A 26,949-nucleotide genomic window follows, 5' to 3' on the forward strand; every position below is an offset into this window, starting at 1 on the left:
CAGGCTTACAGAAAGCTTATATAGGGACCGTGCGCGTTGGAGCATAATCTGTAGAAATTTTACGGTTCATGAGATACAGCCTGGTGACAGACGGACGGACGGACGGACGGACAGCGGAGTCTCAGTAATAGGGTCCCGTTTGACCCTTTAGGTACGGAACCCATTCCCACAACACACGAAACACATTCGCCGTCGTTTTGTGGGTAAAAAAGGTTTCTAACTAGCACCCTTACCCTCACAAAGTAATCTCCTTGACGTTCGTGTCCGCCTGGTCCATTATTTTTAAAAAGGCTTTCGAGGTTTTTCCGACCCGCGACGGCTAATTATGTCGGACGATCGAAGCCCTTTGATATTTATGAAGCTTTTACTATTCTAATTTTATTGAAACAATCTTATACAATCATTTAAATTCCCATAACTGTCAGTTTGAAAGTCGTGCTAAAATATTTGAAGCCATGTTTGGCTTATAGGGACCGTGCGCGTTGGAGGGTCTGCCATCTTGTGGTCTGAATCGGAACCATAAACATGCACATTTACACGTCAAGTGTTTTCTTGTGCATAGTAGGTTCTGCCATCTTGTGGGCTACATCGGAACAATAAACATCAGATTTACGCTTCGCGCCAAAAATCTGACAGCTCCTGTGCTGCCTCCTACAGTTCATGCACGCTCCCTATTGCCATTTTTTGTGGTGTAAAATGATTCCGTTTATTGTGACATTTATTTATGGAAACGAATGAAATTTTAAGTTAAAGCAGTACACAGTCAAAGATACTTAAGGCCCAAAATCGTATGTTTTATCATTCTCTAGAAAACTTGATCAGAAACGAATTTTTTGGTTTGAGATCTTTCGAAATACAATACGATACGATAAGATACGATAGGATAGGATAGGATACCATACCATGATACGATACGACACGATACTATATGATACGATACTATACGACATGATACGATACAATACAATACTAAGCTAAGTTGGCAGCGATTTTTATAGCCCAGCCTGTGCAAGTATTAAAATAAATGTCATAATTTCATAGAAATTTGACTTTTAAAATAAAACTTACACTGTCTGGGCTGTCAAAGTCGCTGCTAACTTATCTTGGTCTGACTCTACCAGCTTTTTATTCTTGTCGAACTTTCTCAGTAACTCCCTTTCTCAGGAAAATAATAATAGTTGACAAATAACATTTCTTACCATTTGGGACACGTATTTTTATAGGTAGTCCCATATTTACTTTAACATCGCTATTAGTTGCAAAGAACTTCCTTATATCCATTGGATAAATTGTGGGTTAAGATATATTCTTCGGTAAAAGTGTGACAAATGAGCGTCATAACTGCAAAACAAATTGGTCCCGCTGACGGACCTGCCGACGCATTAGATGGGGACGAGATGCGAGGCCCATTTGTCCCTTTATAGGTATACGCATTTTTTCCAAAGTCATATACTACCTTTAGGAAGGAGGGAATCATTATTCTTATCCGAAAATGCTGACCTTGTCCATAAATGGGAAAACATTGAAGGATCATCAAACGATAGCATTTTATGGAGACGTTTTTGTTTATGGGTTCCTTAAGATGTCGGTATTAAATAATACATATAAAAGAGCTTATTTTTTTAAATAATCATTTTATGTCAAAATAGCAAAAGGTACAAATATGGTGATTTATATGTCTTTGTGCGTAACTATTTTTAAGAGACTAACATTGAAACATATAAACACTGACAATTATAATATTACCAGAGGCTTAATCTAGACCAATTTGCAAGACCACTTGACCTCAACATAACCTACTCCAAATTCCTACTCATAGCGGGACACTGTTAACAAGACTTTATTGTCATAATAACTTTCCGTTACTTTTTATACTCTGAAAGCTAGCTGACAGTCTCTCATGGTCACTCTCAGTGTTAGTTTGAGATAACAAAACTGGCCGAAAATAATTCTTTAACAATTTAAAAAAGTTATTTTAAATTTCGAACATGAATATAAATCTCGGTTTGGTTTTCTTTGTGTGTGGTTTAATGGAATTGGGCAGGGCTGGAGTCAGCGATTCTGCGTCGAAAGTTCTGTCTAGAAAACGGCGGTATGTTACGTTTCCTGAAGGCTCCAGTTTCTCGGTAAGTGCACGTTGTGGAATGAGGTTGACAAGGACAATCAGCAGAATGAAATTTTGACAAATTGGATTAAGTAAAAGATACCAAAGTTTTTGTGAAAACCACCTGCATTAATATAACTTTTTACAGAATATAAAAGAGTTATAAACATGATTACTCTCTATGCTATCCGGGGAGCGGCGTGAGAGATGTCCGAAGTTTATGAGAGTTAGGTCCTGGCATATTGTTGATAACCGGCGTTTTATACGTAGCTCTTCCAGTATGGACTTATTAGTACGCATAGCTGTCCAAGTTATCCGTAAAAGCCGGCGCCAACACCACATTTCTAACACGTTGATACGCTTCATCAAATCTGCTCGTTTAGTCTGGGAACACCCAAGAACGCACAAGCACAAGCTAGGTTCCCAGGATAGCCTAGAGAGAGTTATTATGACGGGCAAAGTTGAAAGCACCAGAACTCAGGGCCCTCCCCCCACTAGATGGCGTGCTTAAATCACTACATAACCTATTAAAACTATTAAAACTGCATGAGGCCATGCGCTTGGCGAGGAATAGGAAGGAATCTGGTCTTCAACAGAAGAACATGATGTCCCGATTCTCAGCATTTAGGGACCGACTGAAGAAGAAGAGACTGATTACTATTAGAAATACGAAGAAAATTATTACCATACAATTCATACAAAATAATTTGGCCCGCAATTTGAAGCAACACACAAGTTACGAGACACGAGCTTTTTAAAGACTGTCAACATTTGTTGGTAGTTACTATAAAAACCTCGTATCTCGTAATGTCATGTCACGTTATGTCACGTAATGTTTGCAGTACATTACTGCTCGCTAAATTTTCAAAAAATAATCAAGCGGTTATAATTGTTACTTAAAAAACTTAATGATTACACTGACAAATTCTATTATGTGGTTTAATTTAACGACCGTATTGGATTCATGCACAGTAAATTATAAACCGAAATAAATGTCATATACCTATGATGAAAAAGTGACTAGGGCCTCCAGTGCCCAGGGATGAAATCTGATCTACCTTAGGGATGGCTAGAAGGCGCTATAAGCCCTCAAGAAATTGCGTTATTATATATTATTATAGGACATTATTACACAAATTGACTAAGTCCCACAGTAAGCTCAATAAGGCTTGTGTTGAGGGTACTTAGGCAACGATATTTATAATAAATATTTATAAATACTTAAATACATAGAAAACACCCATGACGCGGGAACAAATATCCATGCTCATCACACAAATAAATCACACAAAAAAGCTCGGTGTGCTCAACAGATCGAGACAGTATTTCACACCGGCCCAACGCCTACAGCTTTATAAGGCGCAGGTGCGCCCGCACATGGAATACTGTTCTCATCTATGGGCAGGGGCACCCCAGTACCAGCTTCTCCCTCTGGACCGCATCCAACGAAGAGCGACTCGAATTGTCGACTGCCAGTGCATTTCGGATCGGCTTGACTCCTTGGCGCTGCGTAGAGATGTGGCCTCGCTTTGCATTTTCGATCGCATGTACAACAGGGAGTGCTCCGAGGAATTGTTCGGATTAATCCCTGCCGCTTCTTTTCGCCATCGCCCTACGCGACAACATTTCCATCCTCACCACTTAGATGGTTGGCAGTCCTCAACTGTGCGTTTTTTCCAGGAACTTTCTGCCTCGCACAGCTAAACTGTGGAATGAACTGTCGCCTGCGGTATTTCCGGACCGATACGACCTTCAAACCTTCAATAAAAGAGCGTACTCCCATCTTAAAGGCCGGCAACGCACTTACAACCCCTCTGGTGTTGCAGGTGTCCATGGGCGGCGGTAATCGCTTACCATCAGGTGATCCGTCTGCTCGTTTGCCTCCTCTACCATAAAAAAATGCCCTTACCAGGATTTGAACCCGGGACCATCAGCTTCATAGGCAGGGTCACTACCCACTAGGTCGTCCGGTCGTCTAAATTATATATACTTCGAAAAATTCGACCTTAGTCGCCGTGACCCGGGTGACCGAGGGGCTTTAGGCCTACTGCGATGGCGAGGACACTGGTTCGATTCCAGTCCCAGCAGGCCTTGGTCACTGTTGGTCACTTTTTAACACGCTTTTATTAGGTCGACCTGTATGTAACTATGTAATGAAATCTAAGGTAACTAATGTAACCATCTTCCAAGGATCGTAGCATCATGAAAATTGGCAGTTGTATGTAGTTCTGATGATAATACAATAATATGGTACTGTCGGACTGATTTGATGATCGAGCCGGAAGATATTAACTGGAACTTCATGATGGAACATCGTATAAAACCGTGTTTTCCTAGTGTTTTATTATTCGTATATGACATTTATTTCGGTTTATACATTTATTCATTGGAATATGTCATGTCTATATCAGTCTTAGTCAATGTATGTAATAATGTACGGACCCGGGTATGTCCTCGGACCCGGGTATGTCCTTAAACTACGTCCAAAAGAGAGGTATGGGCAATGTGAATGTCATCTCGCCTTGTGTGGTAGGGTACAGCACAGAAGATGTCATTCCAGATCTAGAGCAGAGCCCAACTGGGGAAGTACCTCCACCTTACAGAAAACCGCAGCCAAATAACACTTGACCCTACTCATAGTGTTGTGTTCCTGCCGGTGAGTAAGGTTGCCAGAGCTCAACGAGGGGGGTGGGGTTAGGGTCGGTAACGCGCATGTAACGCCTCTGGAGTTGCAGGTGTACATAGGCTACGGAGACTGTTTACCATCCGGCAGGCCGTATGCTTGTTTGCCACCGACGTAGTATAAAAAAAAAATATATATATCCTATACTATTTATTTATTTTTTCCAGTGCGCCGGTTGCATGACAGTCGGTATGATCGGCCAACCGGCCCCGTCCTCAGCCCCAGGAACCTTCAACTTCGGCCTCAACTGGGGCATCGCCTACGAGCTGCCCAACGCTACAGAGACCCTGGCAGCGTACCACAGAAAGTACAGGCTGGGCAAACCGGTGGCGCAGAGAAGGAGCAGGAGAGACTTGTATGAAAAGCTGGAAGTTATACTCGATAAGTAAGTACGTAATAAGTAGCAAAGGCCCAAAATCGTTTTGATCGTTAAATTATCTGGGGGCACAGTAGTGCCCCCGTCAAGACAAGCCAGGCGAAGCGCAATGGTACTACCTACTTTTTTTCGAAGCGCATCGACGTTTTTTTGAACCCTCATAACTTGGGTTTGAATTATCCCAAATAAACAAAATTATCAGGGATTATCGGGGGCATAGTACACCTAATAAAAATAGAAAGTTTTAATTGCATAACTCTTATACTTTCGATTTTATTGATATCTAAAAAACATGATTTCGTCACTAACTCACTAGCTCATTCACTGATGATCATTAAAACTCTAAGGGAACTCTGAAGTTCTGGAAAGGTAAATTTGGTTTATAAGCTAGTATTAGTACACAAATAACAAAAATAATCTAAAACCTGGAACTTTTAACCCCCACCCCTTTAAACTAGGGGATGAAAATTTGTATGAGGGTTCCGCAAATTTTGATTGTAGAGTTCTAGAGTTCTAAAAATTGGGGTGTACAATTAAGGGAAGTTAGGGCTTGTGGAGCTAGAAGCTTGACTCTACATGAGATTTGATAACTTTTTGACAGTGCGAGCTTTATGATATCGTCTTGGCGACATTTTACATCAAAATGTTTTTGGTGGGATTGAATTTCTATCATAAAATGTTCAAATCTGAATTTAAATTAAAGTTTGAATTGTCTGCTCCAGTATGGGGTACAGTGGCCGCCAATGTATCTTGAAAACCCTGTGTGAGACCACGCAACGAATCGTGCCGCATGGTCAGAACATGGTGGAAGAGATGTTCAGGACACTATTCACGTAAGTACAGTTACAGCATATCAGTGACAACGAATACTTTATGCGCAACCAACTTAATGTCTTAATCTGCACGGGCTAAACATGATGGGGGATCGCTTCCACCTGTTTAAGATACCCTAAGGCCAAATTTAAGACATTTTTTTAAGGTTTTGATCTATGATATGAACTTGACTATTTCTTACTCTGATTGGTGCGCGTAAATACACAGGGAGTAGTGTAAAGGTAGTTCTATAAGAAGATCAAAACTTTAACAAATTTTATTAAATCATTATCGGTCTCCCCGTGCGAGGCCACTAGGTATTTCAAGCCGCACGGGAAAAAACATGTTAGAATAGAAATTAAAAACGCTCGTTCGTTCTTGTACATATTTTAAAATGTATTATTAGTAGTAATATCCGCATACAATTACCTATTAACGTAGCTTGCAACAAATATAAGTGACGCCAAAACATTGCTTAATAATGTTTTCTTTGAGTAGGTATTTGCCAAATTGTATCGTAAGAAATAATGACGTGAGGACATGACTTTTCATTGCATCTGTCGTCCATTATAAATTAAACGATTGTCATTTCGGCTAGATCCTTAGTTCGGTAAATGAAAACAAAAACTCCCTTACACAACCCTTTTTTTCTCAGATTACCAATGTCAAAAGTCCTTCCCGAAGAGCCGATCGAGCACGCCATATATGACTCGGCGCACCGACTGGGCGTCCTTCTGGAGAACTGCGACATGTACAAGTGTCCTTTCTCGCTGGTTGACTTGGCCCAGGGATATTATAGTACACCACCATCTAATGTCAACCCGGCGAGTCCGTGGGCCGCGTTCAACAACTTTGGTTAAATTGAATTTAAAACGCCTGCTCCTCTACTGCGGTTTTTAACCTGGATTCTTCCTAATTGTAACTGTGGTTATTTAAAGTATAAGGCTACGTCCACACAAAGAGGCGGTTTACTTAGTGTCTAGATCCTAGCGAGTCACCTAGTGAGTAGCTTAAAAAAACGAACATTCTAGTCAATGATTTCAAGGTAAAGATAAGCCCATGCGTATGCACTGTAACTATACTGTACACCATCTGTTGTAAACTGCGTAAACTACATGGCCAATGGTCAGAGAAAAGATAAAATCAATTCTCTGACCAACATGAAAGTAGACTGCACTCTCGCCTGAAGAAAAAGTGTCTAGAAAAATAACTCGAGAGATACCTTAGTCCCTTTCTTTTTTCGGGGCGAACGATAAAGTGACAATTGATTTTTTTTATTTTTATTGTATCTTCTTTTATTATGTGCTATTGTTGACATGTTTGATCTTGGTTGCATGACGCATTAGATTTCTGTAATGTCACGTAAACATATTTTAAACAAATAATTTGCTGTGCTTGTTTATTACTTAAGAATATTAAGTATGAATAAGTAGGACAAAAACAAATTAAAATGTGTTATATAAACAGGTACATTCTTTTTTAATTTCATTTAAAATATTTCATAACCAAAGATTTTTACTGAATGTCAACATTTAGAAAGAAAATAATTTTAAGTGAGTTTATTAATTAACTACCTACCTACCTAACCAATAAAGGTTACATTTATTTTAATAAATATGGCAATAGCAGAGGCTCTCTCCAGCTAACTCGCTCGGCACGTTTTTTTGAAGGCAAGAGTGCAGTCTTTACATTAATATGTGTCTTTATTTTCGCTGCTCCGCATCTAACGCCAAGCAAGGTCAACCGACAGTCATAATGAAACAAAATGAATGACATTAATTTCTTGCTTAAAATTTGTTTTAAGCAAGAAATTAATGTAAATTGAAATGATTTACTGTCAGTATGTCTTAGGACAGTGTAAATTCGATTTACCGATGATAATATGAAATCTTATTAAGTGTATTTTTTTTTTCTGTAATCGTTTTTAATCAATTTCACGACACAATTATTAGGGCATTTTTTATTGGGAATGGTATTACGTGACGCCTTCACATTGCGGAATTCGCCACGCGACTGAGCGCAGGGGTGTTACTAAATGCGATTTTGACACCCAAGTATTGGTCCCATTCGTGGTGCTCGTAAGGCCCGTCACTAGGCTCTAGTATTGACGCTAAGCAAGCCGCGGATGGGCGGATGTAGCCTATAATTAATTATTGTAAGCACATATTAAGAAGCAACGACATTATGATATATACCTTTAATAAATCATATCAAAAATCTATAATGAGACATATAATGTCGGATTATTTTAAAATTATAATGACTGAATAAAGTAGGTACAAGTGTGAAATATCTATTAAGAATGTATCGAAAATTGGACAGTGTTATGAAATAAGTGATCAAGCGACAGTTAGTTGAAATCGAGAAAATGAGCTCGAAAGATTTGAAATTTGAATCAGTTATTGTAAATTCATTATTAAAGCAAAAAAGTTAATTTTGACATTGAACCTATAAAAGTTTCGAAGTTATTAACGTTTTTCCGCTTGATTATTTATTGCACTAATACTGCGAGGTTAATTTGATAAAGATATGAAGCGGTACGAATGCTCTTAAATGGGTATAAAATTAAAACACGTTAGTTTATTATTAACGCATAACATTTAATATTTATAGTCTTTTTGAAGGCAAGAGTGCAGTCTTTACGTTAATATGTGTCTTTATTTTCGCTGCTCCGCATCTAACGCCAAGCAAGGTCAACCGACAGTCATAATGAAACAAAATGAATGACATTAATTTCTTGCTTAAAATTTGTTTTAAGCAAGAAATTAATGTAAATTGAAATGATTTACTGTCAGTATGTCTTAGGACAGTGTAAATTCGATTTACCGATGATAATATGAAATCTTATTAAGTGTATTTTATTTTTCTGTAATCGTTTTTAATCAATTTCACGACACAATTATTAGGGCATTTTTTATTGGGAATGGTATTACGTGACGCCTTCACATTGCGGAATTCGCCACGCGACTGAGCGCAGGGGTGTTACTAAATGCGATTTTGACACCCAAGTATTGGTCCCATTCGTGGTGCTCGTAAGGCCCGTCACTAGGCTCTAGTATTGACGCTAAGCAAGCCGCGGATGGGCGGATGTAGCCTATAATTAATTATTGTAAGCACATATTAAGAAGCAACGACATTATGATATATACCTTTAATAAATCATATTAAAAATCTATAATGAGACATATAATGTCGGATTATTTTAAAATTATAATGACTGAATGAAGTAGGTACAAGTGCGAAATATCTATTAACAATGTATCAAAAATTGGACAGTGTTATGAAATAAGTGAACAAGCGACAGTTAGTTGAAATCGAGAAAATGAGCTCGAAAGATTTGAAATTTGAATCAGTTATTGTAAGTTCATTTTTAAAGCAAAAAAGTTAATGTTGACATTGAACCTATAAAAGTGTCCATGACTTTAATAAATAACACCATACCTATTCAAGTTTCGAAGTTATTAACGTTTTTCCGCTTGATTATTTATTGCACTAATACTGCGAGGTTAATTTGATAAAGATATGAAGCGGTACGAATGCTCTTAAATGGGTATAAAATTAAAACACGTTAGTTTATTATTAACGCATAACATTTAATATTTATAGTTCATATTATAATACATTTCAATATTAGCAAGACAAGAAGTCATGAGTGTATTCATAATAATAGGTGGTAGTGCTTGATTTAATTAATTTAACATTACAAAATGGGACTTACATTACAATTACACTAAGTTATGTATATTATTTCGCGTTCCTTACATTAACTTTGCAATTATCTAAAGCTTACAATATCTTAATTATATTTTATTATACAATTTCATAGAGTTCATTAAATTATTGAGCTATTATGACTTAGACATATACGATTTTATAGCATAGTGCATAAACGTGTCCCCCGATGGTCTCAAGTTTAAGCTAAGGGTGAGTAACCTTAAAGCGAGAGGTGTGCGAGGTAGTCGAACGGTGCGAGGATGCGTTCCCATTGGTGAATAAGTTTTTATCGGCGCTCTTTTTATTTCTTGCATCGTTCCGCTCCCTAGCTTTTAACGGATGCTCACCCTATGGACCATTCGGAGGCAAGACATTATTGTATTACAGTACCTTAATATTTAATAAAAATTAAGGAATTCACTTTCGTACTATCTATTACTATATTTGTATCATTATTATGGTGTTCGTTTGCGAATGCCATTTTCACTGGATGGTGTGTATGGAGGATTTGAATGAGAGATTTCAATTTAGAAAATCAAAATATCGGTACATTAATAACAGTTCGTCTGCGTAAATTGAGTAAACTGTTGGTGGAGTTTTAATTAACGTCTAGTTTATAAAAAGATTATTGCATATAATCTTTAAATAAATCATACGACAATATATTACGGGAGTAATTAATGGTAAAATTTTACATAAATACACCTAGCCTCAAAGTAGGTACGTATATGCAGTGTGTAAATTCAATACGGGCAATAAAACAAACCTGACATAGAATTTACTCGTGTTATCATGAATGAAGGTTTTTTTAAGTTACACTTACTACCGTAATTAATATTTGAAAATTTACCGAGCAGCAATGTACTGAAAACATTATGAGATATAACATGACATGACATTGCAGGATACGAGCTTTTCACAGTAACTGTCAAGGCGTTGAGAGTTACTACAAAAAGCTCGTATCTTGTGCGTTGCTTAAAATTGCGAGTCGAATTATTTTGTATGATTAATATTCTAAGCAAAAGTTATCGCAATATACTTCTTAGGTCCTTTGCTAACTACCGTTCAAAGGTTTTCCCGTATTGAATTTAAACACTATATAAATAGGTAAAGGAAAAAAATGTCTTTTGTTTTATTCTCAACAAAATCCTCCATGACAAGCCCCGTTACTTCTGACGAGAAAGGTGAAAAATAATATAGAATTGAACATAAACATTTATAGTATATTACTACAGTAGAGGACATTAATTATTTTAACATTAATAATATCAGATGTTAGAAACATACGTTGAACCCTAACTACAATATGCCGTTTCGACAATAACCAAATTTTCAATTTTAATTTTTAATTAATACAAATTTCAAGTTAATTACCAAAATAAGCTAAGATTGCTTTAAGTAACAATTAAATTGCGCAATGTTTTCATACAAGTTCGGCGTTAATATATCCTAACAACCAATATTTTACAAAACATCTACTCTTCAACAAGGCCATAAATATATAAAGTACAGTCGCCATCAGATATATCGGAGCGACCGAGGTGCTCAAATATATCTGAACACGCTATTGTCAAAGCCCTAAAGTGCGTATTCAGATATTTTTGAGCACCTCAATCACCCCGGCTGATGGTGGTAGATTCGACAAAAGTACACGTCCAATATAGCTTCTCTAAGAATTTAAGAATTCATTTTTTTTTAATACTACGTCGGTGACAAACAAGCATACGGCCCACCTAATGGTAAGCGGTCTCCGTAGTCTATGTACGCCTGCAACTCCAGAGGAGTCTTATTACGAACTGTGATTATATTTCATAAGTTTTCTCAGGCAGTGTTATACGTATGATATTATTATGAAACTAACACTTTTAACATACATAGATAATTAGTATAAATCGCATCCGTATGAAATATGTATGAAAACACCGCGCGAAGATAAAACTCCAAATCTCAACTCAACATTTGCCAAATTTACCTAGAATCAATTTAGCAGAACTTAGTTTCAAAGACTATGAAAATAAGGCACACATAAATTTATAATCAATGATAAAAATAAATACTAGCCTTAATAAACCTAAACAAATACACGTAGACTAATTTTGAAACTATTAGCTTATAAGCTTATATTGATAAAATGTTTGAAACAAGACAAGCTTGATTACTCGCAAAACGAAAAAAAAAGTAATTTTGCACAGACTTTTTTTGTTGCCACGACATTTAAATGTCAAGAGTAAGGCAGCAGACTGGACGCAAGCGGCGAGCGGCGAATCAAGGTCGTCCATAAATTTGGTCGAACGCAATGTTGGACACCGCTTTCGTCCAGTTCGCGGCCTAAATGGGTAATTACGTAACTTTAGATGCACTTCCTTAAGTTTTTCTTGTAATTTGTGTTAATAATAACAAGTTTTATATTTTGTGTTTATTACAAGGACTGCCGTTTCAAAAGGTTGCGTAATTACCTACTGATATTTGGTGATGATTGAAAATCGAGTTAGTTTTAAACTTAAATAGAAAAAATAATTAATAACACATGATTGTTGCTAGGACCGGTTGCGGGTTCTTTTCAACATGATAAAGATCGAGAGGTTTGATTTTAATAACGGGTTATGGATTTGATCTAGATCTGTACCCCTAGTGTAAATTTAATCGACATCATAACGTGACGAACGCGTTTGCGTTAAGTCTCATTTTGTATAGGATTTTGAGTTTCCAAAACGTCCCGCTTGGCGCGCTCTTTCTAAATCACATACAAAATGAGACTAAACGCAAACGCGTACGTCACGTTTCGAAATCGAATTTATTTACACTAGGGGTACTGTTATGAATATGATCTGTCAGAAATATATGTATACAATCCCGAGGCTATTTAGGAAATGTATAAAGTATTGCTGAAAGATTTTTAATACACACATATCCTGGGAAATGTATTCAGTTTTTAGAAATAGTATGATATTTCTGGAAAATATGTATATACACATTTTCTAGGAATTCATTGGAATTCCGATATTGTACTAAGAAATGTGTAAAATTTATGCTTTCTTTGAATAAAATGAATACGTTTCCTACTGCTATTTAAGAAATGTATAGAATTTCTAGAAAATATGTCTTATAATTTTTTCACACCTTTTAGGGCGATTTTAGGAATAATATAATTTTTACTAGGAATTATATACAATAACTGATTACATACATTTCCATTAACATCTATAACAAATCCAGATCAAATTCATAACCTGTTGTTACAATTAGTATTAATCTCAAAATCTGTTTTAGTTACTTATTTTGTGACGTAGATAAGGTACATTTTCGTAACAAACAACGTTTTAAATATAAAACAACACTTAGGTAAGGTCAATAAATATGAATAGCTGACAAATGAATAATAATATTGTAACAGCATTAAATAATAAGACAGTGAAGTTAACAATGCACGTGTTGAAAGGGACATAACACTTTAGTGAACAGTTTCATTATGTCTGTATTTACATCTAATCGTGTTGGAAGCTCAACGCAAATTTCGTGTGTTTACTACTTATTAGTAAGTACATTTAATATATTATGTATATAACTATGTATATCGTAGGAGTAAGCTATAAAGATATTCAAATTGTAATTCTCGTGAATCATTTCAATACTATAGTAATTATCTGATTTTACACACGTATTTTTAGTGACTATAGTCTGTATCTTTAGGTATTTAAATAAAAGTAAACAAAATCTACCCTCGAATAGCTTCTTAAGCCAGTTAAGGGTAAATAAAAACATTACATTACCAAATAATGTAGGTAAGTCAGGACGTTCAGTGACAGATCCAGGCGGTTTTATATTTGGTTGGTTAACCAATAAATCTTATAACTACCCGAAAATGTACAAATTGTTTGTTTACTTTTATTTAAATACCTAAAGATTCAGAGTATGCGTGTGTCATGTTTCAAAGAGATTATTAGTTATTTTTATTTTGTTGTTTTATTTCGTCAAAAATCGATACAATTATGTAAGTATATAAATAGAGTACCTGTTAGGTAACTCAATGGAAATTACATAATATTTGAATTTCTTATATATCCCGTCCAGATTGAGCCCAGAGCTCGTCAAACTTACCAGATTTTATCAAAATCTGAGGAAATAAAACTACAATAAAGTAAAAATTTCAAGTGTCTATAAATACGTGTGTAAAACTTTAAAATTATTATTGTATAAAGATATTATTTGGGTGTAAATAATGAGTTTAGGCTGTTTTCTAGGGTACCTAGACCGCAAACTCAAGTGAAAGTGTTGTTTCTACTCATATTCGTAAAACGACCATTTTATGTTGATTTATTTTCATTTACGATGTCCTTTGTAAGACTAATTGACATAATTGCTTTTTTGAAGAACTCAAAATTTAAAGCTCATTGTTTGTATGACACTAAAATTTTTGTTGTTTTTAGTGTTTTTACAAAATACCAATAAATGGAAAAAAAGCCATTATGATTTTTGTTTTTGCCGTTGACTATTTACATTTCATTTGAATTTGCGATTTATACGAATTCGAGTACGTAAAAACACAGAATATCGACACAGAAGTTTTCGTGAGCCATATAGATTAATATATGCAATCATCAAGTATCAAAATATTAATATATATTATTTTATTATTTTCTAATAAAATAATAGAAGTTATCCGAGTTAGTACCCTACGCTATCGTCTCTATAATTTTTTTTAGATCATCTTCATCTTTATCTTCTTTTTTTGCGTTTGTCCCAGCTTTTCGCTGTGGCTCAAGGAACTCTGGGATCTACTTGGCAACTAATACCAAAAATCGGAGTAGGCACTAGTTTTTACGAAAGCAACTGCCATCTGACCTTCCAATCCCCTCAGAAACTAAAAAAACGAAATAAACGTCAATTTTCACATGTCGTTTAGTTATCGATCTTTTAAAGATCTTTCCAAGATCTTAAACGTGTCTTAATCATTCTTTTAATGTTGTATTCTTCAAAACCAATGTAGCATTTTTTAGGTTTTCGTTAAACGTTTTTCTTATAAGTACTTACGTTGCGCAGCATCAAAGTATTCTAGCATCATGTCAGCACGAATTCATTATATACGTAAATGATTGCATACATTAAATGGCTTTCAATTCAAGTACTGTAGAACTACCCATATTCCAGTACTACAACTATGATTCACAAGTTCAAGACGTAAGTAATGAAGTATGAATATTATTTTTGGTTTTATCACAATACCTATTTCATCTCAGAACTGCGACATTCATATAATATTCACTTTACCCCTAGTGTAAAATTCAATAGCGTGACCTGTACGCGTTTGCGTTAAGTCTCATTTTGTATGGGATTTTGAGTTTCCAAAACGTCCCGCTTGGCGCGCCGTTTCTAAATGCCATACAAAATGAGACTTAACGCAAACGCGTACGTCGTCACGCTATCGAATAAATGTACACTAGGGGTTCTGAACAAAGATATTCGAATTTGGACCATGGTATGGAGCTTTGGACTATATCTGGGTGGATTTACAGTAGGTAATATGTCGTTTAACTAAAACGGAAAATGGGAAAATAATTAACAAAAACTATGAGACTCCATGAAGAAACGACGACTGATCATAGTATGTTTATGAACATTATTAAATTCCAATTTTTGTCCCTTTATAACATACATTAATGTCAAAATGACAGGGACAAACGATCATTAAAAGCTTGTTAGACATGACGGGGGTTTACGAATAACCCCAATAGTGTTTTAGGTCTTGTTAATACAAATGATCCGTCGTTTTCCCTTAGAGCCTTAAATTCATCTTACGTCACTTTGGAAGACGTTTGATTAAACATGCAATACTTCTAACTTACATAGTTTAAGTATGTCCATATTGTATGTAGATATGAATGCAAGAAATTAATCAAAAGTGCGTGAAAGCAAGATTAATCTGGATAGCGATACCGAAGGAAATACTATACAAAACTAAAGTAAAGACGATAATCACGAAGAATTTCGTAGATTGATCCGTCTGTTACTATCTCTGTCCCACGCGCGTAACTATACTGCTGTCTCACCCATGTGGTCAATGCCACTGTACAAGCGGGACAGAAATATAATTATGCGCATGCGGCAGAGATCGAAACAGGCAGGGTCAATGTACAAAATTCTTCGTGCTTATCACTTTTACTTAATCGAGATCTCGATGACTAATTATAAAGCGTTACGGATCTTCCGAATCATTGTCCATTAGAAATAAAAGTTTAAATTTAGATACGCTTAAAATGAAATTAATTTTAAATGTTATTGCTGTGTATTTGTATGCTGTGCTTGTTATTATATTACGTCTACACTACTAGCACTAATGCCTGAAAGTAACGTAGAAAAATAAGTTGTCAATATAATTATTTTAATTTCTATGTTGATCATTTATATGTACACGTCAACATTTCGGTTAAGTTGATTCTTAAAATTACTGACAGCCATGTGATAGCTGACTATGAGTTCGCCGCTCGCCCCCGGTGGAGATAAATTTGCTATTTAAAATAATATATATATATAAAATAAAAATAAAATAAAAAGCCTTTTAATTCTCGCAAATTGACAATAAAATTAAAATTAATAATCACAAAAAAATTAATAATATACATATAAATTAATTAATGACTTTAACACAAATACAATTGTTTGACTTTAACACAAATACACGTTATAATAGGGTGACGAATAAGGATAAACTCATTTTAATTGATAGACGAACTGCAATATGTTCCACGTGAATTGTAATGTTTTCTTAGAAATATAATAGATACATAATTTAATTAGGTACGGTTTTTTGGAAAGTATTTGTAATTACAAATTTGTCCTAAGTTATTAGTTAAATTATTATTAGTTATTATTTTCCTCACTGTGTTTTATGATACAAGAATAAACAATTGTATACGTTATTAAAGAATAGGAAAAAAAGAGCTTACAGTTAATAAACATGTAAGTTAATATATTTAAAAAATAATAAATGACCTTTACATAAGAACTAAAACGGACAAACAAATTTATCTACCACCGCGTCCCGAGCCGACTCATTCGTCGACTAACCCTAAAACACTGAGAAGCTAATTTAAACACCACTTATACACTTACCTGATCTAAATCTGTTTATTGTTAAATTTATTACCTATCTACCTTCAGACAACTATCACCCGCTCCTCAGACAAACGTCTGGTAACGTAAACTTGAACAAGCACAACGATAGTCAACCGCTACAGTCCATTGCAGAGAATATACGAACTTTTTGAATAATATATAAACTTTTTGAATAATATATAAACTTTTTGAATAATATATAAACTTTTTGAATAATTATATTCCGTTTTTGGATTTCAAAGTTGTAAATGGAATTCACTTTGTCTACATTTGATTTCATTTTATACTCATTACACATATAAAATGTTTTTATTTATTATTTACGGACACATCACACAATCAATTAAATTGTGACTTATGACGGCTAAGTATTTAACAAGAAAAAATAGATTAGAATGCGTTTTAGAAAAAAGAAGCGACGTAAATAATTTTACTACTTACAAATTAGATTTATACTTAAAAATCTGTAATATAAAAAAAAACCTGTTAGAAACACGGAAAGTAAAACTTTAATTGGATTTATCTGTAAAGCTTATGTATTTCTCATTGAAATGTTATTGGAATCATTATACAATGAATATAAAATAAGATTGCAGACTTCATTACCGACTTTTATGAAGGTTGATATTCTCTTAAAGCGGCCTATATATGGAAATTAATAACAATAAGCGAAGAAGTCCCTTAGACTAATTTAATTTCTCAGAGTATGAAACTTTGTAATAATTACGTTTCAAAAGTAAGCCTCCATCTTAATTTAATTTCATGTTACGTAACTCTGTATTTGAGAATTTAGTTCGTTTACTTTAAAATCATTTTCTTAAAAGAAAATTAATTTCGATAAGTATTTCACATAGATATAATAAATAGGGAAACAAAGAAGAGATATAACGTAATATTCAATGTTGTCAAAAGGGGTTATCTTTACCCGTACCCGTGAAAAATTATTGCGCTTAGTCCAGTGCGTGTGAGAGCAAAGTTATTTTTTAAGACATTGATTTTTTTGCAACCTGATCAATAACTTTCAGACATCGTCATGTAAAGTAGCAAACCTCTTATCTTTTTCGAACGGAATGGTCAAGTTTGAACTCAAGGTATTATTAGATAAGAGATAAATTCCTTAACTCCTTCAGATTGAGTTAAGAGATTTGCTACTTTTAAGCCACAACATGTTAGTTTAATACAATTATTAATCGAAAGGTGTGAATTTTTTTATCTAAGAAGTGGTAAATAATAAGTAAAAAATCCGGAACCTAATAACAAATAACATTAAGGTATTATCCTGTTTGCAATGGAATGTAGCAGCTGTTAAATAGGGTAAACTATAACACGACTACTAGGTCTTAAAGACAACTACTACAACCGAGGTACGAATGACAGGGAAGGCTGTTCACACAACCTCGACGAAATACAACTTATAGTCTTAAAAGTCCGGGGATTACCCGCGGAGTTACCCATAGGATACCCGGAGGATACTCAGGGTCTACTCGGGGGTCGGAGCGAACGTGGGCAATACAATGAGACATCTAAAGAGATAACACGCATTCAAAATATTAGGGTCATTTATCGTTGTATAGGCTCAGCTCATTCAGTTTAGACTCTATGTGGTCCAGGTTTTAGACATTTTAATAACACGAAACAAAATGTGTTTACTTGAATATAACTAAAAGCATATTATGTAAATGATAAAACTACATGATGTATGTGAGCGTTTTTGTAGAAACTGGATTATCATTATCCAATGATAACAGTCATGACAATCTAAATGAGACATATTATGCTTTTAGTTGTTATTAGTGCTTCGTTAATCCGTACCTTCGCTAACCCGGTTATCCTTGTAATCCGGCCGATCAAGATGATGGCGCACTGCCGTGATAGTCACAAATTTAGGAATTTTCTTCTCTGACTAACAGTCCCTTCGAAATGCAAAAATATATAGCAGAAGAATTTCACAATTTATTCTAGTGTTAGTAATTTATTCCCATAGCTTTATGAATGCAATATCTTTTATTTATATGCTAAGTTATGAGTTTAATATAGCTTAAACAATTGCAGATGATAATCCGGATACCTCTGTAACCCGTCAACGGCTGGTATTTTGCCCGTCCGGGTTGGCGATGTACTGTTCTAGTTTGGTTATTAATATGCCTTGACCACATTTAAAGCCATTTCTTGCGTCGTCACTATTTACTGCATTTATCTATTGACCAGATTCCTCGGACAACATACTATTTACATCATCAAATGTATCTTCCAATGTACAAACACGCGACACTTTAGCCTACGGTGTTTAGAAAATCTAACTAGGTTTTACTTATTTGCAGTCATATAAAAATAACAACAGACCGTCCTTTTCTAGCAATTATCTACAATAAAAGTTTAGATGATCACGGAACAGTGGGAAGCCTGTGGTCTTAATTAATTATTCATTATTGATAAATAGTAATTAATAATACTAAATTGGTGTGTTTCGGTGCGTGCAATAGCACATTCCTACTTTCAATAAACCGACGTGTGAATTGTGTCTTATAAGAAAATTATTTTATTAGTTTATTTTATTAGTAGACGAACAATTCCGTTTGAGAATTCCTTCGTGAAACCAGTTTGCTTGCCTCCGTGTACCGCCTTGCGGTGTGACGCGGGCGGTACACGCGTTCATGTCTTAGTCTAGCCACAGCGTTCGCCCACACGAACTGCTATACATATTCAATAACACTTACAAATATGAAGACGAATCACAAAAACAATTTGAATAATTTTACTATAACCATCCCTGTTTTCCTAACTGCTCGCTGTGGTTTCCTTTATATCAATAACTCTGAGTTATCTAAGTATTTTATCTATAATTCTTATTACTTTGACATATCAAATACGCGGCTCGAAATTTTTTTTTATTATAGACTGCTACTAACCCTACACAATGGGTCGAAGTGAGGTAAAACGCTTATTACGCGCAAGAGTGTTCCAATAGACGTACGACTACTAAAGTAACTAGGGACGCGCCGAAAAGACGCATCTAAGTAACTCAAAGAAACACCTTACTAGTCTAGTACAAAGGAACAGTACGGACTACATACAGACTAATGTCACAAACCTCAACAATGACTATTATCTAATAGTGTTAGGTAAAGTGCCGATAAGTGTACAAGATATTACTATCGGTGAAGATCGTGAGACAAATCAAGGGAAGAAAATTGTGTACTAAGTTTACCCTGTACTCTATGATTATTAGAAACGCGGACCTAGAACGAAAGTACGAGCAAACTATATGTTCAGTCGTTTGAAGGGCAAGCATCTGTTTCATACATGTTAAACTAATGTATCCAAGCAAACCGTCACGCAAACGGACCGGCAGAAATGAACGTCAGTTTGGCATGTCCTCAAACATTGGCGATGGCGTTTGGCACTCTGTTTAAAAAATCTAATCAAATAATTTATCGAACTATCTAAGAATATCGACTTTTTATAAAAATGTATTTTACAATTGGCAGTCAATTGTGTTTAAATATCTATTTAAATAATATCACCGTCGACTATGCTAGGTTGGCAGCAACGCGCGCCGATGACGGCCGCGGCGCGGCTCGGCTCCCTAACCCCTAACGTATCTACAACCTTACCCTAACAGATTCAATACATTCGTCATTTTATCGATATTGTCCTTATGATTGTTACGCGAGTACTTAGTTTATCAAATACATTATGTATAATTCAAATTATTACACAATCATTACATATACATGTGTCTACATGTCCGGTTCTCATGGAGGACGTTTGCATGAAAATTTATAATTTAATACTCCAACCGCTAATCGACTTTGCGTAGCCCGTACAATACTTAAACTTACGAAATTGAGCTCCACTTATCCGAAGTGAACCTTATATAGTAAGTAATAAGAGCGTCGTTTACGTCCTGATAACTAAACGAATCTATCGCGAGAACTTAATATAAATCCCTTAATATATCTGTACAATGTTTGTGCGCTCGTATCAAATAATTCCTGGAAAAGAAACCTTCCGATGAAAACATACAAAAATTACACATTCGCTCCAGTATATACGATCAATACAGCGATTCTAATATAAAAATAGTTGTGGCGGATTCACTACGGCGCGCGCCGTGCGTTCCGACGGACACAGTCTCCTCGAGTTCATATAAAAAGACGGTTTCCACTGCGTACGTCACACCACACTCACTGAGCACAGAGTCCTCGCCTCACATTCGCTAGGAGCTTCACTGCGATCATCCGTGCCACCACATCACGATCAGCTCCCAAAACGTCTTCGGCGGCGAGTGGCCGAAGACGTAGGACGAATTTCAGAGGCCCGGGTCCATTTCGGAGCCCATCCTTAGGAGCTCGAGTTTCTTCTTGGCAATCTTGGAGTAGAGGATGTCGATGGGTTTGGAGTTGTCGTAGAAGGTGGGGGCGCGGAAGATGATGAGCGCGGTGCCGAGCACGCACGCTATCGTGAAGGCGAACAGGAAGATCCTGTCGAGTACCATCGCCACGTACTTCCAGTCATCCTCCACCTGGAAAAATACATTAGTTAATTTCTAGTTTTAGTTTAGTTTCAATTGTTAGCTTAAAAATGTTTCGTTGTTAATGTCTTAATTTAATTTTTTTTTAATTGTGTAATTAGTAATTATTATAATATCGTCCTGTAATCTAGTATTAAGTTTATTATATTGTTTTAAGAATAAATTATTAGGTTATAATTCTATCCACATTCAAAGCTTCTCATAATTCTCATATTAATAAGTTTGAAAATTGAATAAATCATGGTGACTATGTTATTGATAGTTTTCGTTTTTTTTTTCTATTTATTCAAATTGGTAAGGTTAGCAAAACTAAGTATTTACGAGAGGCCGGCAAAAATTACATACCCTTAATATATTATGCTATTATTTAAATTAAAGAACTTTTGAAAACATAAAATGATATTTATTTATTTAAAACTTTATTGCACAAAAGAAAAACCTAATGTACAAAAGGCGAACTTAATGCCATGAGGCATTCTCTACCAGTCAACCTTAGGGCAAAGCAGAAAAGCTTGTAGGCGGTGCGTTTAAAACTAAAATAAATTGCTATTGAAAGAATTAGAGTCCTAATACACATAAATTAATTATAAACTACTTAAATACATAAAGACACATACATACATTACATAAATATATACATAATATACATAACCGATTCGTGAGACTTAAAACTTATAACTTTTATGAAATCATGAAAAACATAAAGCCATACATACACTTTCAAACTTATCCTTATTCTTGACGTGTTGCGCAATAAACCTGGAGCCTTCTATAGTCTTTTCCATCTCTCTCACGTAGTGTTTATCTAGAGAGGGAGTGTCGGCGTCCAGGTCCAGGTGGCAGGGCGAGCCAGGGGGTGGGGAGAAGAGTTCGTCGTCCCCACCCGGGGGCGGAGGGGGCGACGGCGGCAGCCCCGGCAGCTCGTACTCCTCGCAACCCCACTCTTTGAACTTGCCGTCTAGGTCGTCGCCACCAAATACATCGGTGAGGACCTGAAATGTGTAGATTATGAGGATTCTTTCGAGATTGACGATTCTTTTTTAGAGAGTTTAGGACACGGCTCATTCTTTATTTTGTGTGATTCCTCTACCACGCCTGCCAAAGAGCATTCTATGCTATTTCCATGTAACGGATGATGAAACTCAATAGCGAAGCTTTGAATCCTCCTTTAGCATTTTAAATTCACGCTTTCATTAACCGGCGCCAAGGACCTTCATTATCTGAAGCATGGCAAGAATATGATATTCACATAGTAGCTACAACGAGGTTACGAGATTAAAATAGTACATTTCGTACAAATAGTAATTAAAGAGCTATTGCATAAGGAAACTTGTTGAACTGGTATGAAAGGCGTTTTATGAAATAGGATTTGGAATTGTCGATTGAGACTAATCGCCGGTAAAAGAAGCTGCTCAGATGTGAAAAATATCGATGCAAACTTTGTTCTACGGGAGACGTAATCGTCAGTATTATGGAATAAAAAGTTCTAAATGGAAAAATCGCTTTGGAACTAACGGAGGTAGCACGTTTTGTGAATGTTCTTTTGAATCACCAGTTTCGGAGAAAAGGATTTGAATTACAGAAACATTTTTGGTATATTATGCAGTATCACATCTGAATTCATGCGATCCACGCGCAATTGTTTCGGGTAAAAGAAGGGTGCGATGCGTAACAGCTTTGAAATTGAGTGTTGGAAAACTCGTTTGATATATACGCGTCAATTTGTTGGCTCGTTACACTGGAACACCGAGAGATTAAGTTGTCGGACGTTCCGTGGGCGCAGCAGTGTATCGACGGCTTAAGCCCGCACACAATTAGGCCGAAGTGGGTTCGGTTTCGGCCTTGCCGGCTTGTATATCTCGCGATCCGTCCCGAGCCACCAGGGGGACATAAATAACAGGGGCTGCGCGCGCTCGTTAAGCCCGTCGGCGTTGAGTAATAAAAGAAAATCGAAATGGAATGAAATTGGGCTGGAAGCGATACACACAGAACACAATGGATTTAGAATATTGTTGAACGCAGCGTTTCTAGAAGTCCCGCGGCTGAGGACAATTAAAATGGTTATTGTCGAGGGTGGCTTCGACTCGGCGTAATAGCGTTCTGTTTGTATTGAAACCGTTCCGATGGAAAATGTTTTGAATGAAGGAAACTTGAGGAGAAAAGGCGTCGTGTTGTTTTTTCGTTTTGAAAGGGATTTCATCTAAAGAACTTCATTTGTGAAAGCTTTTAGTTAACAAATTTAATTAAACGGCGCGATGCCGTGTTTTTGAGCGAGGTAAACATCTCTTTTATGCGTGATGATTAATGTTTTTGGAACGGGTGTTTATGCGACCGCTTCAATGGAGTCGTGAAACGATATTGGCGGGGGGAAGTATGTCAGCAGAGTTTGGGATACTTGTTGACTTTCGCTAAACCATGCCGAGCCCGATACATGTTGACTTATTCCTCAAAATACTTTTAAGAGCAATAAAAATTCAGACCAACGGTTTTTGCTTGAATTTTTTATTTGCGTTAATTTTCATATATTTCACTAAAATTTAACAACTCTTCTTCTTCCTTATAAAATAAGTCACCACTTAAAGTATCACTACTTTTTTTTAATTCAAAACTTACTACCGCAACATCATAAGTAGCATCATCCACATCAAAATTTTTTAAAAATTAATTGTACTGTTTTAGTTAACGGTAAATTAAAAAAACATTTTAAGAACGTTTCATATTACTGAAAGTTAAGTCTCAATTTAATTTAGTTGTATTAAAAATTAGATCCTTTAGATCCAAAAATACCAGTATTACTTTAATTGGGGCGGGTTACATCAAAATCGAGCTCTGCAAGTTGTGACGCGATATCATAATTCTTACCTCAGTCGGCTTATCGTTATCATCGTCTTCTGGCTTCTCCGGCCTTTGTATGCATAATATTTTCGGTAAAAAATCTATAAAGACCTTCCGGACCCAAGGTGCCATATGATGGGTTACCGGGGACCTAAAATTAACGTTCAGCACCACGATAGTGACCACTACTGATAATGTGACTAGCATCATAGTGAACAATAAATATTTTCCTAAAAGTGGAACAGTGAGTGAGGTGGGGGGAATTATTTCTGCTAGCAGTAAGAAGAACACGGTCAAGGAGAGGAGGATAGATATGCAGAGTGAGATCTTTTCTCCAGAGTCGGAAGGTAGATAGAAGACCAGGACTGAGAGGAAGGAGATCCCAACGCATGGGATGATGAGGTTGACCGTGTAGAAGAGGGTTTTTCTTCTAAGGGTTAGGTTGAATATGATATCAGGATAAGGCTCCTCGCAGCAGGAGTAGAACTTCTCATTTCTGGTGGCCGGCACTCGCATGATGTCCCACTCCACGGATATATAGTATTCTGACAAGTCGATGCCCATTCCTATCGCGTCAGAGTCTGGTGTTTGCTTCAGATGCCTCAAATCCACCTGGAAAAGAAAGGATGATATGTAAAATAATTCTAATTAGATAACAAATACATACTCTTACAAGTTAAAGGTAATTTTTATACTAAGTACATCAGTGGCAAAACAGCATGCGGCCCACGCGATGGTAAAATTGTAAATAAATACTACAATAACTTGTTTATCGTGAGTTAAGGTTACGCGTCTTTTCTGTGAAATAAATAGACTATAAAGCCTTGTTTCCTTACTTTATTCTTATGCACGTGGCACCTTCTACTTCTTAGGTGCATGTGGTATGATAAAAGTCTTAGAGAAATGTATCCTATTTGTAATGTACACAGAAAAGACGCCGATTTGCCCGAACGTTTATAACCCATCAGTCTGTTTGAAGAGACTGCTGGGTTGTATACTATCGCTATTTAATTCACTTCGGTTTCTATATTAAAACGAACAGGTAAGTGAATACTTTTAAATCTGTAATCTCTATTCATTTATTTTGACATGATATTTGTATGCATTTTGAATTCATCTTTCCGAATAGAAGACGGCCGGCCATACGATGTACACAACAGTGCTTCTCATTCACACCATCTCAAAAAGAAAGAGCTCAGAAAACGAGCACTCAAGGTCATTGGCTATTATCGCCCCTTAAAAGATTTTACTGGGGGGCGCTAATTTTCTTTCAGACATTTATTGCCTCCAAAGTGTAACAGCGATCAGGGATTTGATTCCAAACGCGAACAGAGCAAAGGTAATGAGGACCAGTACAAGCTCACTTTCAGGTCTTTTATAGTTCTTATGGATAGCGAGATGAAATTACATTGGTTTGCTCAATAATTGAACTCGCTAGCGATTGTTACACTACTGGCAACAGAGGCCCAGATATGCGCTGATAAGATCGGAACAAAATCTCTAACACACGAAGGCGCGAATGTGAGCCTGAGCCTTATTTATGAGCAAGTCGGAACCTCAGATTTATTGGCTTCCCCACCCGATAGACGGCCGTCTTCGGCCTATCGCTGTAAACTCCATTGGAAACTTTTTATTACTTCCTCTCTCATCGAGAAGCATATCTCATTGTCCGTATTATTTATTGCCCGATAAATATTACACTTGACAGAGTATTGGCCGTACTTTATGAGGCTCAATCTTGTTTTGCTACGAGTTTATTATGAACTTGTACGGACTAGAGCTTTTGAGGTTTTATAAAACTTTTAAATGACTTTTCAAGTTTTATGGAGCTCACGTCATATTTTTTATTCGTCTGTAACATTGATTCATATACTGTTTCAAACTTTTGCGACTGGCACTTTAAAAAAAGTTTTATCTTTGTCATAATTTCGATCGCATATATGCCGTCTACTACTTTTTCTACAGTGCCTACCATGCCTGAATACATTAATTACAAATAGTGATTCTCTACCAAACAGCTGTCTTATTTAAAATCCCGACTATGTCTGCCCATATTGAAGAAATAGGTATTTAAATAAAATTAAACTTCAAGCCACCGAATTTCAAGAAGCAGGTATGCTTGCCAAAAGGCAAGTACTTTACGTGAATTAATCAGAAGGCATTGTAAAAAACAGGCAGATGCCACACGACTTTACTGTCTTATGATATAGAAGGCAAACGAGCAGACAAATCATCCAATACGAAGCAATTATCGTCACCCATGGACACCCGAAACGCCAGATGATTTGCAAGTGCTAATAAGAGAGTAGGCTTTCTCTTGAAGGTTTAAAACATGTATTGGTCCGGAAATACCACGAGCGACAGTTAATTCCACAGTTGATTGTGCAGAAATTCAAGCAGCAGATCTGGCTTGTCAAAAGGCTTTCCCTTACGGCAATGAACCAAAAGGCATTGTAAAAGACAGACGGATTCCACAAGACTTTACTCACCGTATAACCGTCGTAGCTCCAACTACCGAATTTCATGAAGCAAGTCTGCTCATCAAAGGGGAAGTACTCCACGTCGATCTCGCAGAAGGACTTGTAGATGGCCGGGGGCTTCCATATCACTTTGCCGTCGTAGTGTAGAATGGCTTTCGTCATTATCGTCACTTCGTAGTTACCGTCCGCGCTGTGGGCAACAATGAAACAATTAAACGTTGATTCGATATATGGGTGTGGTTATATAAGAAGTTAAACGCTGTAAAGCTCAGTTTCGTATTGAACCCTTAAGGAACC

General features: G+C 36.2%; 2 protein-coding genes across 2 annotated transcripts in view; one reads left to right on the top strand and one right to left on the bottom strand.

Annotated features, from left to right (window-relative positions):
• Window positions 1-912: 912 nt before the first annotated feature.
• Window positions 913-7,047, top strand: LOC133527275 (uncharacterized). Its single transcript, XM_061864213.1, has 4 exons — window positions 913-2,126; window positions 4,955-5,172; window positions 5,886-5,996; window positions 6,632-7,047. The coding sequence occupies exons 1-4, from the start codon at window positions 1,989-1,991 to the stop codon at window positions 6,834-6,836; spliced, it is 672 nt and encodes a 223-aa protein (XP_061720197.1). The 5' UTR covers window positions 913-1,988; the 3' UTR covers window positions 6,837-7,047.
• A 10,113-nt stretch (window positions 7,048-17,160) lies between these two features.
• LOC133526927 (acetylcholine receptor subunit alpha-like 1) overlaps window positions 17,161-26,949 on the bottom strand; it is a 488,080-nt gene continuing 478,291 nt past the window's right edge. Inside the window, exons 5-8 of the mRNA XM_061863787.1 lie at window positions 26,662-26,842; window positions 24,200-24,784; window positions 22,054-22,329; window positions 17,161-21,328 (exon numbers count right to left, since the gene is read on the bottom strand). Of these exons, the coding sequence (XP_061719771.1) occupies window positions 21,116-21,328; window positions 22,054-22,329; window positions 24,200-24,784; window positions 26,662-26,842 (1,255 nt within the window). The 3' untranslated portion in view covers window positions 17,161-21,115. The remainder of the gene's footprint in view (window positions 21,329-22,053; window positions 22,330-24,199; window positions 24,785-26,661; window positions 26,843-26,949) is intronic.

Source organism: Cydia pomonella, chromosome 17 (genome assembly GCF_033807575.1).
Source record: "Cydia pomonella isolate Wapato2018A chromosome 17, ilCydPomo1, whole genome shotgun sequence".
In the NCBI taxonomy this organism is placed as follows: domain Eukaryota; kingdom Metazoa; phylum Arthropoda; class Insecta; order Lepidoptera; family Tortricidae; genus Cydia; species Cydia pomonella.

What these genes read in the sequence shown, in the direction of transcription:
- LOC133527275 (XM_061864213.1), top strand. Translation starts at nt 1,989, where the DNA reads ATGAATATAAATCTCGGTTTGGTTTTCTTTGTGTGTGGTTTAATGGAA. An exon ending in CTGAAGGCTCCAGTTTCTCG is followed by an intron (nt 2,127 to 4,954) that starts GTAAGTGCACGT and finishes TATTTTTTCCAG; the next exon opens with TGCGCCGGTTGCATGACAGT. An exon ending in CTGGAAGTTATACTCGATAA is followed by an intron (nt 5,173 to 5,885) that starts GTAAGTACGTAA and finishes TGTCTGCTCCAG; the next exon opens with TATGGGGTACAGTGGCCGCC.